Source organism: Bombus affinis, chromosome 8 (assembly GCF_024516045.1).
Source record: "Bombus affinis isolate iyBomAffi1 chromosome 8, iyBomAffi1.2, whole genome shotgun sequence".
In the NCBI taxonomy this organism is placed as follows: Eukaryota; Metazoa; Arthropoda; class Insecta; order Hymenoptera; family Apidae; genus Bombus; species Bombus affinis.
In genome coordinates this window covers 14,379,185-14,398,835 of record NC_066351.1, presented here as the reverse complement: position 1 = coordinate 14,398,835, position 19,651 = coordinate 14,379,185, and the positions used below count along the sequence as shown (strand labels likewise).

The window sequence follows — 19,651 nt, the reverse complement described above, 5'->3', positions numbered from 1 at the left end:
TAAAGTAACTTAATTATCTTATCAAAGTAAACAAAACCGTAAAAAGAAGTAAAAGAATAACAGATACTAGACAGAAATCCACTACAGAAATCAGAAGTGTAAAGAAAAGATTCTATACTCTGAAGAAGATCTATATCGTAATGCTATCGATATTTCAATATTTTCAAATCTTATTATCGCAAAAGATAAGAAGTGAAAGACGAGACAATGATTGAAAAAAATATTAAGCGAATCCTTTGCAATCCTTTTCACAATCACAATGTAAAAATCCAAAATTCGATAGTGTCAATTAACTGAAAAAGGTTACGAGTGACAAGTTGCGCGAATGCAACATTGGTTCTTAATAGTTAATAGCATAATTTACACGGATACTGTTATTTTCCATCGAAATGACCGCGTATTACACAGTTACGTTCGTAGAAATGTCAAACGTGTGCCGCACATTGATTGACTCGAGCTGTTCGAGCTATTTGGCACAAAATAACTCTTCGCGGATCAACATTGACGTTATCGATTTGCTGGAACTTTTGTCTCTAGCCGCGACCACCGACCATACTCGTACCGCAAGAAAGGAACATTCGGATGAATTTCACAAGGTTACGAGACGAGTAACGAGAGAAAGGACGAAACGAATGATAGAACGTGACTAAGGATCAAGATAACGGTTCTTCAAACTACTCTCCGCCAAACTTCCATTTCCATATAGCTGCGATTATCTACGCTTTACAGAAGTGTTTGGGAATTTCAGAAGAAATATCAGAAACTACGATCAAGATAAAATCACGTAATCGAGAAAAACGTGGATTTAATCGCGTGCAAATGCGACACAGTGTCAGTAGAGATATACGTACTTATAAGTTTTTTTTTTTATCCTCGTTGAATATTTCATGATGAAGAAACGTTAAAACGCTTTGATATTGAACATATCCGATCATCGAACGGTAAAGACAATGATATATACTTTTTGTCCCCATTGCCTCGAAAATAGACGAGGAATTGAATCGAGCTGGCCGACCACGAGTCTATAGAACAGAAACCGAGAAATCGAGTGGATCCGCATGCATTATGGAGTACGGTGCAAAGGATAGCAGGGCGCAAGCAAAGGTGGTTACATTGATATTCCAACTACGTGGATTTATTTCTGCTCGTAGTTAACTTAATCAACATTAACAATGAGAAAGTGTAGGCATTCTTTTCTCGTCGATCATACAGTCAGGGAGAGGTGGTCGAGCAAAGGGAGGGAAATTTAAAACGTGAACCAATCCGAATAAGGAATTTAAAAGTTAAAAAAACTTGAGCCGTGACTACGTAAATGGAAACGTTCCCGAAACAATTCGAGCGACTTTCATGCGTCTTATTCGTGATCGTTACTCAACCACTGATCATGAAAATACGACACAGAAGAGAAACTCGTCGATACATATTTTAATGCTGACCTATAGGACTAACCGCAAGAATTGTATGTTATCGTGAAGTCGCCACCACGTACCGTTGACCTTTCGTAGATCGATTTCTTACAAATAGAACGGAATTCTTTCTAAAGACGATCGCCATGTGGTACATCTAGCGTCTTAAAACGAATATACAGGTTATGTTTGAAAAAGAACAAGGAATTGAGCGACTCAAGTTATGCATCGTTACTACTCCTACTTCTAAACACATATTGGAATTATTAGGAACTGCGAAGTTAATAATAGTACACAATAATAGATAGTAGAATGAACTGAAAGAAAGATAATGGTTACGTTAAACGTGGCTTAAAATGGTTACATTTTTCACATGAATATAACTGAGATATACAGGTGTATCTAACGTAATTCCTTGAAATATAACATATCGATCGGGGACAATGTAATAAATATTATATCGCGTAAGAAACGAAGAAATTGCAGGTAATTTAAATAATGTAATACCAAAGGTCGTAATACAAAGCGAAATATCATTTGATCCAGTAAAATAACGAATTAAATGATGAGACGATAGTTTATAAAAAATAAAGATATAAAAGTTCAATATCCCGATCAATGTATGCCGACGTACTCCGTGTGAAAATATGATTGACATACATGCATATGTAATACATTACGCCTACCGTTACATCATCTGTGGCATGTGTTCTCAGCAGCAGTGTTAGCAACCGTGGAATGAAGGTCACGAAGTAGTTGACGTGACAATGACCCATTCTGTTCGTTATGTTCAATTTTTGTTTTTTACGCGGTTTTTACAAATTATCCTCGAAAATGATAATGAGCGTAAATATTATCGCTCCAAAGAGATTAAAAAGATATTTCAAAAATAAGCAATATTTGAGTATTGTTACAAGATAATGAATGGGACATATTTAATGACTAGTTAAGGACAATTGAACGAATACAAAATGAGTAACGATAGCGCGTGATATGGTATTTTTATTCATGAATGCACATATACTTTATTTTCAACGCTGCTCGTAGTCAGTTTTACAGCCATATTCCAATTCATTATTTATCCAACTGAATTGCAAATATGATTCATGCTATCGCGATTTATTATTGTTGCTTTTCGATATACCGTATACGTATAGAGAAACGAACATAGCCACTCTAAAAACATTTCTCAAGCCAAGACAATAAAAATACATCTTCATTGGAATAAAAAAATAATTGAAATTTTCTAGACTACTTAATGAAGCACGTGTAAATACGTATACGTATACGTAATACGTAATACAAAGAAAAATGATTTCAGCTGGTTTTACGTATTTATAATATATAATCCTATAAGTAATATGAAGAAGGCAATCAACCATATTTTATAATAATAAAAAAAAAACAAATAAATATTTTTTAATAATCACCGATTCGTATGAGTATCAATGTATTTTCTCGTACCTTCGATACCCTCGCCGGATACATTCGGTTAATATAACGTTAACGGAATGACCAGGGATCGATTTCAGGACGAAAACGTCGTTCCAAAGAAACGGTATGATAAATGCATGGGAGCCGTCGGTCGAAGACTCCTAAGACCACAACACGTTCAAGCACAGTGCTGCTATTATCTGCTCTGTTTGTCCGAATATCTCATAGGTCACGGTATAAAGACGAAACTGCCCTTCGAGATAATCGCAGACGGCGAGCATCGCGACAACGCCTCGTCTCGCGGTGATAACGCGATGGAAATTATCGACCCCGGTTCACCGACGGGGGTTTGTTTTGAACGTGCATCCTCGCGCACCAGCCGTCGCCAATAACGACGATAGAACAGGGCAAGCCTTTCCACGACGGTGGCGACGGCGTCGTCAACCGAATTCCCGGAAACGATTATTACAGAAAGCACACGTACGAGATAACAGGTTGCTGCCGAAACACGAGCCACGTATCAGGCAAATGTGCGTTTCGTATTATACACGACACGACCACGACACGAGACAATCTTCTTCGAGAGCGCGCGCATCGCCCATTGTTTCGACGCGGTGGCGGTGATATGGGTAAAAGCGACCGGATAAATGGCGACTTTCCCCCCACCGCTGTGTCGCGACCGCCTCACGGGTTGTAAATCTCACGCGACACGCTGAAACGCACGCGTTCACCGTACCAGTATACCAAACGTTCAAATAACGAATAAAATCCGTCTAAGGCACAAAAACTGATTGACAAATTTCGCCGACAAAATACCTCCGGCCGAATCTAATATATAAACTTGTACTCACCCTGTGACCAGATTCCTCGAGTCGCTGCCTCTTGGAGTGTGGTCCGTCTCCGTTAAACGCCATCCTAGGGTTCGACACCGGACAATTTAGTTTTAAAAGCGGGGCACTCAGTGCTACGACGACACGTCCGTGTGTATACCGCGCGGCTCTCTACCGTGTCGACGATCTCGTGCGCGGGCGGGGGAGGGGGGAGGAAGGAGAAAATAATCGGTAGGACACGACGCGAACGCGACGAGAACAGACAAACGCGCGAGAGCGGCTTAAGGGAAACTGGATCGCGATGTTGCTGGAGAGGAACGTCTCTGCCCCTAACGAAGTAGCCGGCCACCGCAGCGCTACCTATCGACGCCACTATTCGAATACTGACGGTATGATCTTTAAGGTGGAATCGCGCGCACGCGCGTCTATCCGTTACCCCACTCTCCCATTGGTCGGCCTATCGTTGCTCGCGTCGTATATTCGAACAATAAAATTACCATTAAATAACAAGTCAAAAGAACATTTGCAAAGAATATTGCAGTTTTTATAATGTGGTTTTCTTAAAAGTCGTTATTATCGAAGAACAGAAAATTGAAATAGTACATTATTCATCGACGATTATAATTCAGTGATATTGTCCAATCAAAGGCACATCGTAATCTGGAGCAACTTTGATTCGTGGACGCGGGAAGTGCAATAGTATGAACACTTACAGCGATTGAAGAAGGAAAAATTCAAGGTAGGATTTATCGGCAAATAATTCGAAACTTTAAACGGACTAGTTATTTTTCCTAGACATTAGTACTAAATTTCGAGGTGACAATCTACTATCGAACACCGGTTTTAGTGTTGGTGTCAAACTTTTTTCGGACAGAAATAGAAATCTGTCATACAGCACTATGGTTTCCACTAATGGCGCCAACATCATTCGAAGCGATCCAAATATTATAACTTGTTCCCATCGATTTAACAGATTATTTATTTCTAAATTATTAATATCAGACTCTTGCGGCTGCAAATAAGCGTCAAAATTTGCAGTAGCTACATTACAATATCTGAAATAGAGATATATGTATATATTTGTGCATTCGTTGTTGCTTATTTAATTTTCAGTTATGAGATATTAGTAACTTAACTGTTCAAATGTCATTCCTTTCGATACTTTAACATTTCTGAATTGACTATGACGTAATTTTTCATTTTTTTTTACTAAAATAGTTTCTAAAGCTGCTCTATAAGTGTGTATCTGAAACAAATAATTTGGTTAATAATACTTATTGAAATATGTACATGTTTACCAATTCACTTAACTATTAAATCTTCATAATTTCCATTCTTTAATTTGTCACAATATTTTTCAATAGCGTGGCAAGCTACTTCTAATGCTGTATAAGTTAACAAATGATTTTTACGTGCTAACAGATACTGGCTAAGTGGATAACCCTTTAATTCTCTTGTCTCTGATCTAGAAAATCAATTATTATAGTACATAATATTAAAGAAAAAGATCTTCTAAGAAAGTATACAAACTGTATCGTTAGTTTCATATAACAACATCCTACGATACAAATAAATTTGGCTTCGCTTCTAGATGAATAAAACTTCAATAATATAGGAGCTAGATCACCACAAGGATGAAGTCCTATAAGACCAAATTCAGTTTCTGTTTCGCTTAAATCGAATTCATTCTGAAACAATTCTTTTAATCGATTAACTAACTCTGATTCTACTAAACTCGAAGATTCTAATTTAGCTGTAAAATGTTGAGGACACTTTTGATGGAAATTAGGTATGTGTTTTCTTATAGACGTCAATAATTCTTGATCCCATTTCCTGCAACAAAATTATTATTAGCATCGATTATAATGATATTGTACCATAGTAATTTGTATACCTAGCTTGTTGCAATAGTATACAATCTTGTTCGATGCAAGTAACGTTTAACCCATATTGGAACGCTAGGATACGAGCTAAATGACCCATTCCAGACCCAATATCAATGATACATTTACAGCTAACTTCATAGGCACAGCCTGCACATACTTCAGCTATTTCGTGTATCTCGTATCTCTTTTTCTTCTTTATATGTTTTGAAAACAGGTTATTAAATTTTTGATCCTGGGAATATAGCTTGTCAAATGTATCATTTCTGCTAGTTTTACAAATTTTGTTATTATTATTTGTTATTACTTTATTGAATTCACAAGTTAAAGTACTTTTTGGATCTTCGTGATCTCTATTTACTTGCAAAATATTAGCCACTTGACGAAGTGCAAGCAATGTTAAGGGCCATACACGTGTGCTGTAATACAATTAAAAAGATTGTAGAATAATATGTAAAACAACAGGTAATCAGGTTCGAACAGTATGGTATCGGTACTCACCACGAGATGTCTCCCGATAACCATTTACCGAATTCTCGAGGCGGAGTATCTTGCAATGCAAACCTCCAACTTCCCGGTAATTTGTCCCATAATTCGTCTTGGAAAAAATCCTGTATTAAAAAAAAAAGGAGCAGAGTCATTAAAGCTCTACGACTCGATGAAGATAACAACACGCATTTGAAAACACACGTCTGTAGCCATATCGAATTAACCCGAACAAATACGACACTATAGAAGATGTTGGTACAAGATAAATTTCTAATGTTACATACCACGATATAAGAGTTCAATAGCCAACCGTATACATCTAAAACGCAAAATATTTGGTCAATCGTGACACGAATTCTGGTACAGACTTTACATGTGCACCGAATGTCAGTAGGTGCGGCCATCGTTGCGATGAAATAGCCGCGTAAATTTGACTGATCGTTCCACGTGGTTCTAATTCTGTCATAAAATTATCATTTCTAGAATTCATTTGTTAATACTAAAATTTATCTCTAAGTAGTTAACTCTCGATAAGTAACTTTTATCGATTAGTAATTTATACGTGTATATGTACACGTAAAATCAATGTGTTATATCTTATTTTCATATCTATCATTAGATAAGTCTTTCAATTTTAAATTATTTATAATATCCCACGCTATACAAGATTTTAAAATGTACTCTTTACGATGGAAATAGAAAGCGCAGTGAATATAACACCGGTCACAAATACTTTTTGTTTATACCGTATATGCTGTCTAATTATATAACACAGTTATGAGAATATGCATACATAGGTGCGAATGATACAGCTAATATAAGAAACTTCGCTGAAAGGAAAGTCAACGATAATAAGAAAAATATCGAACTGGCTGTCGCAAAAAGAGCGAAGTGGTCGATTTAGATTTTTTGCTCCTAACCATGATATATCGAGCAAACGATACCAGGAAACGATCAACTAGATCGAAAGTAATTTTCTCACGGAGACGCGTAAAATTTTAATATATCAGCCAAGGTCTTATGAAACGGCGAACCGTCTTCCGCCGCTTCAATACAAAAGGCAAAGGAAATGAGAACCGTTTGTTTGCTTTATTTATTAATTAAAAGATCGGACGCTATTCTTGCCATGTCCCACTTTACGGCACTTTCACTCTTCAACAGTTACGTTATTGCTCATGAGCGCAGTGCTCTCCGAGAACTACATATATACCCACAGACTATACGGCCGTAGATCGAGAACCATATCATCTGCCACTCTATATCTCTGGACTTTCATGAGAACCCAGCAGCTACGACTCGTGCAATTCACTTCTAAATGTTGTTTCACAAACTACTGTTGCAATTATTGCTAAACGCCATAATAAACCCGTCTCCTTACGCTTACCTTATTTATCCATCTCCAATCGTTTTCAGACAATTAACTTTGAACGATTCTGCACGGTTTTCCTCTCATGCGTGAATTTTACGAAACCAGCAATCGTGTCGTTTTATGTTATTCCCTTGATAAAAATTCAGTAATATAAAAGTTTTTTGTCTATATGAATAAATAGTCTTACTTACAAAAGATATGTCTTTACAGAGTTAGAAATCACTGACCATTCGATTCTTTGCTCATCGTGTTCGAATCTCTCGGTCGTTGTTTGGACCTCTTACGCCAACGTAAGTGAAAGTTTTCAAGTAGGACGAGCGAGACGTCGAATCTCGACAGTGCGTGGATATTCGCTAAATACTCATCTTTGTTGCTGGATGCTGGTCCACTGAAATCGTTAAATGTCAATATACTCTGACAGTACCTGTTGTCTAATTTCCAAATCGATTTGCACACTTTCGAGCCTCGGGAGAAAACGAATTTCAGTTACCTCCTTGATCCATTAAAGTTCAGAGGTGAAGACGAGGTTATAGGGAATCAATTTAAACGAATCTATCTCAGATCAGATGAATCAGTCTGGAATGCGCGTTACGCAAGTATGAGAATTTTGCATCATCAAAGCTTTTGCAACTAAGGGTTTTACCAGGTCATCCTCATTTAACTGGTATTCTAGATTTCTGCCTTTCACAGCAAACTGAACGCAATTTACGGAAAAAGAGTGCACGCGATCTTTTCACGTGGGATAAACTTGTTGGAAAATCTCGAACTATCTCTATTACGGAAAGGAAAACTACGTAATCGTAGCAGGACTAAAAACAAAACAGGTAGGAATAAAACGTAACGAAAAATGTATACAGCAATTACATGAGTTTTAAAGTTTCGATTCATTAAGCGACGTAATTACGTAATTCTTGGTACCTAGGTTTGGAAAACTCGTAACTGAATATAAAATTACAATATCATTAAAGAACGGAGTGAAGTGATGTCAAAGTAACAACGAATCATCATCGTTACAATATAGTAGAATTAAGAAACGATCGAGTCAAAGAAAGGCTGTTGGTACATGGTAAAAGTGATCGCTAGAATTTGCTTATCGCCGTGAAAGAGAGGTCATTAGACAGACGCAGGAAATGATTTGTTCGTAAGAAATCGTTCGCTCGGAACCGCTTTAAACTTTTAGCGAAAGTAATGATAAGTGTATGTAAACGCGAGTGTGCGTGTAAGTTGCCATGCTCCGGAGGCGGTAGTCTTTCACCAAATAATTCGGTATGCACCATGTCAGTAGCGGACACGGCCTTCTCCTAGAGGAAAGGAAGGTTTCGGTTTCGATAGGCCTTGGAGGTCGACGGAAAAGTAACGCTCGTTTAATATAATCATCTTCCTTTCCTTTCGATCGGCAGACGGATTTAAAGAAAGTCGACAACGGCTTCGCCCGCTTCTCCCTTCACCGTCGTTGTCTTCTCTTGCTGGAACCTTCCTTTTTTTTTCTTTTCTTTTTTTCGTCTTGAACCGCGTCTGTATGTCCTACACGCGAAAGGTTGAAACGTTGCTTTACACTAGCCACGCAAAGTGTATGTAGCCACCAGAGTCAGAGAAAGGTGCCCCACCGTATTCGATATTAGAGAGGAGCTTCTTGAAGCGTTCTGTGGTGGTGGCATCAGGTAGGGAGAGACAGGCCTCTGGGCCCAATCTGTCCTCAGTTCCCGTACGAAGCTCCATCCAATATCTTTCAGTACATGCCCGGTCCTACGGATATCATGTTGCCTATCGCGAGTTAGCCGCTCTTCGTTAAAGTCAAACACGTGAAACCGGTGAAGTGTGACACGACCATCCAGAAAAAAAGAAGCCGAACGAGTAACTGATTTGGACACACCATGCGCTTCCTTATAGTGGTAATTATATAAAAGATCGTGCCTCCTCGAGAATATTCCCGGGAACCGGTGAAACTCTCCGCCGAGAGTGTTGTATTAATAAGCTAAATAGCTGATTTCAGAGAACGCGCCCGCTTGTACTTTCATCGTAATAACCATGTCTTGTTTCTTAGTTACGGGAAACGTTCGACGCGGTTCTATCATTTGTAATCAGTCAGCGTATCGCCTTTGGCTACTTAGCAAGGGAAAGTATTGTATATCGGATTAGCGACGCGTTTATGTATGCTCAATTAATAGTTCGTAACGCATTCTTCTTTTTTTTTTTTTTTTTTTCGCTAATCTATGAATTTCAAATTCTACGAAAAAGTTCTAACGAGATACGTGTTCTAACGAGCTCGCACTATACCGTTCAATTTGCTCGGCACTTAGCATGAAAACCATGTAAATGAATTCATTTCGTCCGCGTACGTCGAGTACGAGTTTTCTTTTTGTTCGAAGAATATTAAGAAGTCGCCGCGCTTTAGGAGAGTCACCGAATTCTCCAGGTGAAACGCGCACGCCATTGAATCTAAAACCTAAATTTTCTCTCCTTCTTTCTCTCTATGGCCATGTAAAGCAAGCGACAAGAATTTCTGTTCTATTCGCGCAATTTAAACTCGAGAAACATCCTATATCCGATACGTGCTGTAACTCGGTCTCGCCATATCGGGAACACGATCGCGGCTGGGAATCGCTTATCAGGGTAGCAGTAACTGTCCATTCGGCGACGCTAGAATACCAATCGATTGGCCTTTTAAGGCCTTACAGGATGTTTCTTCTTGTTTATTAATCGGGTCACTCGGTTACCCACGCGCGATCGATGTTTCCACAAATGCGTTCTGCCTGTGTACGCAGATACTTGCCATTTGGTTCCTCTTGTTTCCATGTTCCGATAGAGATTCGCATTTCCAGATTGTCACGATAATAGCGCTCTTCGTCGTTGCGACCTTTGCCAAAGATGAGTCCTCGAAAAGCCGCGATAAGAGGCAACAGGTTGCATTCTATCCGAGAAGAGGAGCCAGACCGCCGCCCTATGCCGTCCAAATGGAACCAATCGTTCAATATTCTCAGAGAGATCCGCTCTACAATCCTTTGGCAAGCTCCAAGAGCGACGATCTTTACGAGGAGGGTCCGTTGAATTATTATCCGACGGAACCGGAGCCTATCATCGAAATTATCATCAAGGAATCCAACGAAACGTTGCCGACACCGGTACCCCCACCACCTCCTCCACCACCAAGACCTACGAAAGAGCCTATACAAGTGTTTTATGTGAAATACGAGAAAAAGAAAGGTTACGGGGATAAGTCTCGAGTCGTCTACGATCCACCCGTGCCTGCGCTAACACCTGTCGAGGAACACGAGGAGATCAAACCAGATAACCCAGCGCCTTACCCGGAAGAACCTGTTCACACGGCGACACCGGCACCGTCAGAACCTTCTACGACTTTGAGAGCTATCATTCGACCCGACAGTGAAGTGTACCATTCTGGTTCTAGCGGTATTCGCGTCACCTTCGGCACCGACCAAGTACCTCCGAACAATCATCATAAGCGTAGCGATTTGGAAGCGCCGCCGACCCAACAACAGGCCAAGCCAACTTCTACTCCTCCAGGATCTCCTAAACGACAACATGGCCCGTATCAACCGATTCAACCGGTCCATCAGAGAGTTCCACCAGCATTTCCACAGCAGAGAATCGCCAACTCTTTTCCACAACAGCAGGCACTCCATCAACCTCTCCAACAGCAACCTCCTCCTAATTTCTTACAGCAACAGCCGTCCTTCTCGTCTCCGCCGCAAGCGAGGAGTCCGTTGCAAAGACCTCAACGATTACCTATAACTATTCAAGGTCTACCAGATGTACAACAACGAGCGCCGTTCAATACTTTCGGTACTTCTCATCGCGTCAACATTAACCACCCACAGCAACCAGGGTTCCCGCCTACGTTGTCGGTTTCCCATCAAAACGTGCAGGTACAAAATCAACCTTTACCACCGAACCAGGGCAGTCCTTTCAACGTGGAACAACAGCCGCAGCAGCCACCTTTGTCCTCGTATAAACAACAAGAATTAGAGAAACAAAGGTATCACGAGCAACGTCGTCAACAGGAATTGCTAAAGCAACGCGAACATCAGAGGCAACACGAGCAACAAAGACTTCAGGAGCATCAACGATTCTTGGAACAACAGAGGATACTGGACCAGCAGAGACAGCACGAACAACAGAGACAACAGGATCATCAAAGATTGCAGGAGCAACAGAGAATACAGGAACAGCAGAGGATACAGGAACAACAGAGGATACAGGAGCAACAGAGGATACAGGAACAACAGAGGATACAGGAACAACAGAGGATACAGGAACAACAGAGGATACAGGAGCAACAGAGATTACAAGACCAACAGAGATTGCAGGAACAGCAAAGATTACAGGAGCAACAAAGGCTGCAGGAACAACGCAGAAGGAAACAAGAACAGGAACAGAAATTGTTACAGGAGCAACAGTATCGTTCGCAATTGAAATATAATCAAGCGCAACCGGTGCACAATATACCGCAAGTACCAATTTTGCCTCAAATTCAAAAACCAGGAGGAGAAATTTTCAAAGCTGTTCCGAAGCTCGAGCAACACTATGCAATTCGAGAAAATCCACTTCATCCTGGCCCTTTCCCACCTAATCCGGTGATTCAGCCAACTGGATTCCCGGACACGCCACAGAATCAATACGTTTCCGCTCAACCGCCGAGTTCGTCGCCAGACATCTTAAGAAATTCACCGAGCGAATTTATAAGCGATCAACAGCAGCATCTGAATACGAAACAGCAAATTATTCAAAGTCAGCAACAAGGATTTTTCTCTCAAAATCTTCAACAACCACAACAGCAGCAAAGATTCCCAGCGTCTCCACAACGATCTTCGATCTGGGGACGTCCATCGTTTGCCGGAAACAGCGCGAGTCCTTCGCAAAAGATTTACGCGACTCCAGTCAGTCCCTCTGAAGAATATAATTCGATCTCAACCATCAGACCGTTCGTCCCAAGTACAACTACTACTACCACGACGACTACAACGACGACCACCACCGAAGCTCCAACGACGACAACAACTTTCTCTCCAAAGAAAGAGGCTAAAATTAGGGAAAATATCGCGAATCTTCCGGACGAGGTACCGGATGATATCAGGGAACAGCTGCTGAGTTCCGGTATTTTGGGTAACGCCGACATACAAATACTGGATTACGACAAGGTCGGCGACATACCGATAGAGAAACTACCGCCGGAGGCTCTGGCGAATTTCTACGGTGCCGGAGGCGGTTCCGCGGTAGCTGCCAGCGAACCGGTCCCGTCGATCGTCAAGAAACCCCAAACGGCAGAGAGCGCTTCCTCCTCAACCTCCTCTTCTTCCTCCACTTCCTCGCCAGTTTCGGCGAAGAAGGCGGCTACCGATAGCTCGACTAAGTTCGAGCAGGCTACCTTGCGGCCAGGTGGAGTGGAGATGAAAGTAGTACGCTTCGATCCAAATACGGAGCAAGGCCAGGCGCTAGCGGATCAACACATACGCGATGATGCTACCAGGTTGAATCCCGTAACCGTAGGAGAGAAAGACGAGTCCCAATATAATCGTTATCTACCGCTCAAAGTGAGTGGTGCTTCCTTCCCTATTCCGGACGTGCCGCAACTTAATGGTCGGAAGATCTCTAGCGTAGTTGTATTGGCACCCGTCGACTATAACTTTCATGAGGAAAAAGAGATTGAATCGAGGCAAGGCAGAAGGGTCAGCGATGTGCAAGCGGTCAAGTTTCTCGCCGGCGATACTCTGAAACAACTGGTGAAAAAACCAACGGCGGAGAATTACAAGAAGTGGTTGGAGCAGGAAAGCCGAACGGAACCGCAGAAACAGTCGGTGGTTCTATTGGTAACCATGTAAGTGATAGACATGAGTTCGATGCCATAATTAATCACGCTTACCTATACTCGTTTGCTTTTGTTAACTCGACCATTAGCTTTAAACGACACATACAATTATTCTTTAACGAGCCATATTCTCCGTCATTCATCGTCATCTTCCATGAACGTTCTATTCGATCCGCTTCCGCGAACATCTCTCCCAGCAATAACGATCAAAATTGCCGGGCTTCACTTTCCTTCGGCTTTCAAATAATCATCGATGCTATTGCAGGCCAGAAGACGCGGATCAAGGCGAGAAAGAAATCTTCATGTATGATGTGACCTCGCAAACTGTGAGCAAACTGGCCGGAGATCTATCCACAGCGTTTGTAGATGCTGCCGAAAGTAACTCCGACAATACCGACTCTTTCACCGATTCAACTCTTTCATCGTTTTAAGTACTCCACGAGAATGAATACTATGGCATACCATAGTAGAAATTTAAGCAATAAATGGGAAAAGAAAGAAGGTTTAGCGTGCCAAGTCCGAAAATAACACACAAACCCTTCTCTGTCATCTCACGTATCTTAAAATTACAACGAAACCGGAACAAGGTTTAAAAAAGGTAAAGGACATAAAAATACAAGTATCCTTGTAGATATTTTAATTATGTACTATTATGTATATACTGATTTTATACTTTTTTATACAAAATAAACGCAATATTTTTTTTACATGTAAATCATCCGCTTCCTTATAAAGAAACTCTTCTACTCGGATATCGTAAGTTCGAACATGCGCCGTGCTAATTCAAATTTTGTCGTAACCCTCAGCGATAATTACGAAGTTGTTATTAACTAGATTCAGTTCAAATTAATTAATAGGTTTTGTATTTTCGAGCTATCGCGGGGAGACGCAATCGCGAGGAAACACGTCAACGGGAGTCGTAAATTCCCGTTACGATTCTAATGATCGACGCCGCGAGTAGATCGATCCCCTGATTTCCGTTAAGATAATAGGGGTGGTTGAATTAATATAACTCCGTGATTGGTAGGGTTATGATTATATCTTTCTCCAACAGCTTCGTTTAATCACACACAATAGTAACGTCGTTGAGTCTGAAGATTGCCTGGATCTTTCTCAGATTCTGACTGCCAATCTGAGAGAGGAAGGCTCGTGGGTCGTAGTAGATGTGGCGATTGATCAGATCCAACTTTGACTGAATCGAATCAACAGGATCAACCGAAAGACTGAATGAGGAGACGTCGACTGCTTGACTCCGACTGGTTGACTTGGGTGGCTTACACTGACGACTGACTCGAACGACTGACTGATTCGTACTACTCGAACGACTAACTCGTACTACTACGAACGACTAACTCGTACGTCTACCTGTGTCAATGACGATGGAGGTTTTTAACGAAGTAAGCTGATTCGTTGTTCGTACTTTCCGTTATGAATGTGAGGACACAGATCGCCGTTACCATTAGCTAAGACGTTAACGGTTGAAGTTGGGATATGGAAGTATCCTAACGGCATGACTCGTGGGAAAACCCAGATGTTTCTAATCTCTAAATGCCTGATTTTCCCTGTCATATAATTAACAATTTTTCCCGTCATAACTGCCAGCTTACTCCGTAATATTTAAGAACGTTCAATAAACCTAAGGACCTTTTAAGTACCCGCTATAAACCGAAAATGCTTGCAGGATTCAAGGTTTCTGCAAGCTAATGAGAATCGGTTTATGGTGGGCCTTAGTTTTATTGAGGGTTCTCTAATGACGTTTGGGTCTGGACGGTCAGACATTAAAGTACGTCGCGCGGACCTTTTCACGCGACGTAACAGGTTTAACAGTTAGTTACAACTTCAATTAGATCGCCCATGTATACGATTTCATTTTATCGTTGTTAACAAAGTTAAGACATCCACCACTGCAAATCTAATTTACGCGGAGATATAATTAATTGCATCTTTTATAATGATGCCAACAAATACTTTAATAATTATAATTTATCATATTTTTGCAATAGACATAAAGTAATATTGCAACTACTACCATTAGGAGTGAAAGAAAAAAGATATTAGCACCGTTATAGTCATTTAAACCCAACAATCTAAGTACATCTATAATAATATATTACGTAAATTTTTGATAATATGATTATAGAATCTTCTACGATAAAAATATTTATGTAAGTGCATTATGACATACTATATCTTCATCTTTGTAAAACTATGTGCAACTAGCGTATAACCGTATATGCGCACAAACATATATATATGTATGTATATTTCATTATTTGAAATTTCGTACGCATGGTGGCAGTGTGTATAGTGCAATTAAACGAATGGTCGATGTTTTTAATAAAAAAAGTAGAATTTAGAACACATTTAGATATCAACTGAAAAACGTAAGCATAAAATATAATTTTCTATATATGTATATTAATATATTAATGTGAGTATTAAAACTCACAGTGTTTATAACAGGCTGTTTTATTACTAGCATAGGTTATCTTGTCCTCGCATCGTTTCGTATCAAGATGTTAGAAGACTGACTTCATTGAAGAAATTATATCGACAAAAGTATAAAAATGTCTAGCAGTAGTTCTGAAAGTAGTGACGATAGCCATCACGAAAAGTCACGGAAAAGACGTAAACACAGACACCCTAACCAAGACACACGATCCAGCAAAAAGGAATCGAGCAGCAAGAATAAAAGTTACAGAGACAAGAGAGAAGGTAGGGACGTTCACAAATTTAGCAGAAACGTAAGAAGAGAAAATAATGATGTGCATTATGATAGATCGCAAGGCGAACGGGATAGGTTATATAGGGATAGCCGACATGATCACCTGAGGAGAGAAGAGGATAGACAGTATGATAGAAGAAGATACGAGAGATCTCCTCCAAGAAGAGAGGAATTTCGTCCGCGATACAGAGATTATGAAGAAAAAACAAGGAGACAAAGAGGCCCTATTGAATATAATAAGAAACATGACAATGTCAACAAAGAAACAAGGAATAATTTGGAAGAAACAAAAGTAAGAAACGAACCATCGCCAGAATGGGGCAAGCCTACTGTTAAAGCGGAAGCTAAACCAAAGCTGGAAGAAAAAGATAAGCCAAATTTTGAATTATCTGGAAAACTGACAGAAGATACAAACACTGTAAATGGTGTTGTCATTAAATATGCAGAACCATCAGATGCAAGAAAACCTAAACGCAGATGGAGGTTATATCCTTTCAAAGGAGAAAAAGCATTGCCTACTTTGTATATCCACAGACAGTCAGCCTATTTACTGGGCAGAGATCGCAAAGTTGCTGATATTCCCTTAGATCATCCTTCGTGCTCTAAACAGCATGCTGTTTTACAATATCGTTTAGTATCTTTTCAAAAGGAAGGTGGAGGTGAAGGAAGAAGAATTCGCCCTTATCTTATAGACCTAGAGTCTGCAAATGGTACATTTGTAAATAATGTAAAATTAGAACCAAGAAGATACCACGAACTATTAAAAAGGGATGTAATCCGTTTTGGATTCAGCTCTAGAGAATATGTTTTATTACATGAACATAGTAAAGATGATTCATTTGATGATGATGTTCCCTCAACTACTACAAGTATACCTACTCTTACTACTACTGCATAGGTAATACTGCATTTCATGTTATGTAATATTTCTTAAATATTTTATTTTTTGCAGAAATCTATTTACTTGTATATTCTATTTCAGGTTCTACTTGTAAAATATTTAAGAAGCAATTTTTAACATACATTGACAGTATGTAACGTTACCTACTAGGACAAGTTGTAAAATTAGTTTATAATTATCTTTAAATTGAGTTATAAGAAAGATTAAAAAATTCAGTCCTTCTGGAGCATTTACGACAGTGCAATATTTATTCTAATAAAATTTTTTAGTTCTTAACAAAAAAAATTGTTAGTGTACAAGTTTGACATCTCATGTAATTAAGAATATAAATTGATTGTATTAAATCAATCTTGAAATACACACATATTATAATTTATTCATTTATATCAAACGCTTTACTCTCCCAAACTTATTAAACAATGCATTTTATATGTTATATACGATTCTATAACAGCATTTGCATATAAAAACAAATATCTAAAAAATCATATAATATACATACATATATATAGTTTGTCCAACGTGACGAGGCAGTAAATGTAAACGAAATGTGCTTACTGCAGCAGCCACAGTAATTAAATTTTGTATACATTTACTGCCTCCTGACTTCCTTTGAAGCATCAGAAGCTCGGACTACAGAACGTCCGATCCGAGTTTCGTTCCATTTGACAGCGAACGCATGAGCTCTTGGACCAATCGTGATTCCCATAAACTCACTGTTTTTAAAATGGGTATAAAACTTTCATTAAAAAGATTATGGGTATAACAGCTGTTATTATTTGTTATTACTAATTTTGTTTGACTAACATATTTTGTCGGACGGTCAAAATGACCGCTCACGGTAGGCAAGGCAGAGTACAAATTTTTCTTAGAAAATAAAAGAGCAAACTAAAATTAAATACTGAAAAATATATTGTATGCATGTTTGAGGAAAAGTCAGAAATTATGAAGCGATAATAATGTTTAAATATAGTTAAATTTGTGTAGAAGTTCCGGGAGCGATCAATTTGACCGCGTCGATGAGTTTAGTAATAAAGGAGGATATTCATGGATAGGAGTAGTCTGGCAACGTCTATCTGCTATTGTTCGATTATTTCTAGGTTACAATACTCTCTTAATTTTCTGAGAAAGTTATTGTGTTATAGTTAATGTCGTTCAAGATCTGCTCAGGATTTTAAGTGTTCGGACACACTCTATCCTGTCTAAATAATCCCGGATTTGTAAAGTTCCGGGACGGATGGTGGGAAGAGCATGATGGCCGAAACTTAACGGCTGGTGGGGAGAAGCGGCAACATAGTAGGACAGTCTTTAACAGACCGTCGTACCGTAAGGGTGTTGTGTTCAATTTCAACAAGCGCAAGTAAAGTGCTAAATAACACCAACACTCAATTGAGGTTAGATTAAACTTTAAACAAATCAGCAACATACTAGGACAGTCATTAACAGACCATCGTACCGTTCGGGTGAGGTGTTTCAGTCTCAACAAGTGCAAATAAAGTGCTAAATAACACCAACACTCGATTGAGGTTAGGTTAGACTATCAAACCTTCTCCACCGATATCGACCGATCGGTTTGACTTGACCAGTTGCTATTTAATCAGTAATTCGCAACAAGATCTTTACTATGAGTAGAAATAATTACAAAGAAGTACGAGTAAAGAGAGAACGTTCGCCAGAATGGGGTAAACCTATTGCTAGTGCGAAACGTAAACCAAAACAGGAAAAAGAAAAACCAAATTTCGAATTGTCTGGAAAACTAACAGAAGATACAAACACTGTAAATGGCGTGGTTATTAAATATTCCGAACCTGCAGATGCGAGAAAACCTAAACGAAGATGGAGGTTATATCCGTTCAAAGAAGAGAAAGCATTGCCTACCTTGTATATCCACAGGCAGTCAGCCTATTTAATGGGCAGAGATCGCAAAGTTGCTGATATTCCCTTAGATCATCCTTCGTGCTCTAAACAGCATGCGGTTTTACAATATCGTTTAGTATCTTTTCAAAAGGAAGATGGAGGAGAAGGAAGAAGAATTTGCCCTTATCTTATAGACCTAGAGTCTGCAAATGGTACATTTGTAAATAATGTAAAATTAGAACCGAGAAGATACCACGAATTATTAGAACGGGATGTAATCCGTTTTGGATACAGCAGCAGAGAATATGTTTTATTACACGAACATAGTAAAGATGACTCGTTAGATGATTAACTATTCCAAATACAACTGTTGCTTGTTCTCCTATGTAAGTAATATTGTATTTTACAAATCATAATATTTCTTAAACATTCTACCTTTTTTAGTAGTTTATTTATTTATATATTTTATTTCAGGATTTTAGTTGGAAGAAGGTTCCAGAAAGAAGTTATGACACAAAATCACATAGCTATTTAGTTATCGTCTACCACTATAGCTAAGGCTAATTTGTGATTATTCTTAAATTGTACAATGTAAGATATTAACTAGACTGTAAGACATGTACATAATATTTTTTACATTTTATCTAATCAGAAATATAAATTAATTGTAATACGTCACTTTTGAAAAAAATATATATATTTATATATATTACAATTTATGCGTTTTATTTACCCAGACCTGTTAAATAATAAATTTTATATTGTGCATGCAATTTTATTACAGCATTTGCATATTAGTATAAACATGTATATATAAAATATACAAAATTCATTCAATATAATTATTTTCTTAGTAATATATTTTCTATTACGATGTTGAAGATATTTACAGAATTTGGTTTATTTTTACTTAAAAGTTATAAGTTTGTA

General features: G+C 38.9%; 5 protein-coding genes across 7 annotated transcripts in view; 3 read left to right on the top strand and 2 right to left on the bottom strand.

The window, feature by feature from the left end:
* Window positions 1–4,074, bottom strand: part of LOC126919109 (heterogeneous nuclear ribonucleoprotein L) — a 164,703-nt gene extending 160,629 nt beyond the window's left edge. Inside the window, exon 1 of one of the 2 annotated variants that reach the window (XM_050727808.1) lies at window positions 3,692–4,074. In XM_050727808.1, coding sequence (XP_050583765.1) covers window positions 3,692–3,754 — 63 coding nt within the window. In that variant the 5' untranslated portion in view covers window positions 3,755–4,074. Of the gene's footprint in view, window positions 1–2,870; window positions 3,476–3,691 lie in introns of those variants that run through there. The other variant, XM_050727809.1, reaches the window with a different exon arrangement.
* Window positions 4,075–4,438: 364 nt separating this feature from the next.
* Window positions 4,439–6,483, bottom strand: LOC126919107 (methyltransferase-like protein 25B). Its single transcript, XM_050727807.1, has 7 exons — window positions 6,327–6,483; window positions 6,055–6,164; window positions 5,565–5,972; window positions 5,201–5,503; window positions 4,982–5,135; window positions 4,807–4,916; window positions 4,439–4,725 (listed from the first exon to the last, which is right to left on the bottom strand). The coding sequence occupies exons 1-7, from the start codon at window positions 6,444–6,446 to the stop codon at window positions 4,449–4,451; spliced, it is 1,482 nt and encodes a 493-aa protein (XP_050583764.1). The 5' UTR covers window positions 6,447–6,483; the 3' UTR covers window positions 4,439–4,448.
* A 2,431-nt stretch (window positions 6,484–8,914) lies between these two features.
* On the top strand, window positions 8,915–13,953 carry LOC126919097 (daxx-like protein). Its single transcript, XM_050727780.1, has 3 exons — window positions 8,915–9,303; window positions 10,234–13,247; window positions 13,504–13,953. Exons 1-3 carry the CDS (start codon window positions 9,286–9,288, stop codon window positions 13,667–13,669), a joined length of 3,198 nt encoding a protein of 1,065 aa, XP_050583737.1. The 5' UTR covers window positions 8,915–9,285; the 3' UTR covers window positions 13,670–13,953.
* Window positions 13,954–15,474: 1,521 nt separating this feature from the next.
* On the top strand, window positions 15,475–17,240 carry LOC126919119 (smad nuclear interacting protein 1-like). Of its 2 annotated transcripts, none has more exons than XM_050727830.1 (3): window positions 15,475–15,622; window positions 15,718–16,861; window positions 16,946–17,240. In XM_050727830.1, the coding sequence occupies exon 2, from the start codon at window positions 15,806–15,808 to the stop codon at window positions 16,859–16,861; it is 1,056 nt and encodes a 351-aa protein (XP_050583787.1). In that variant the 5' UTR covers window positions 15,475–15,622; window positions 15,718–15,805; the 3' UTR covers window positions 16,946–17,240. The 2 variants fall into 2 exon arrangements, with proteins under 2 accessions (XP_050583787.1, XP_050583788.1); XM_050727831.1 differs by having other exon boundaries at window positions 15,489–15,622; window positions 15,723–16,861.
* A 705-nt stretch (window positions 17,241–17,945) lies between these two features.
* Window positions 17,946–19,436, top strand: LOC126919136 (smad nuclear interacting protein 1-like). Its single transcript, XM_050727858.1, has 2 exons — window positions 17,946–19,107; window positions 19,196–19,436. Exon 1 carries the CDS (start codon window positions 18,489–18,491, stop codon window positions 19,071–19,073), a length of 585 nt encoding a protein of 194 aa, XP_050583815.1. The 5' UTR covers window positions 17,946–18,488; the 3' UTR covers window positions 19,074–19,107; window positions 19,196–19,436.
* The last annotated feature ends 215 nt before the right edge of the window (window positions 19,437–19,651 follow it).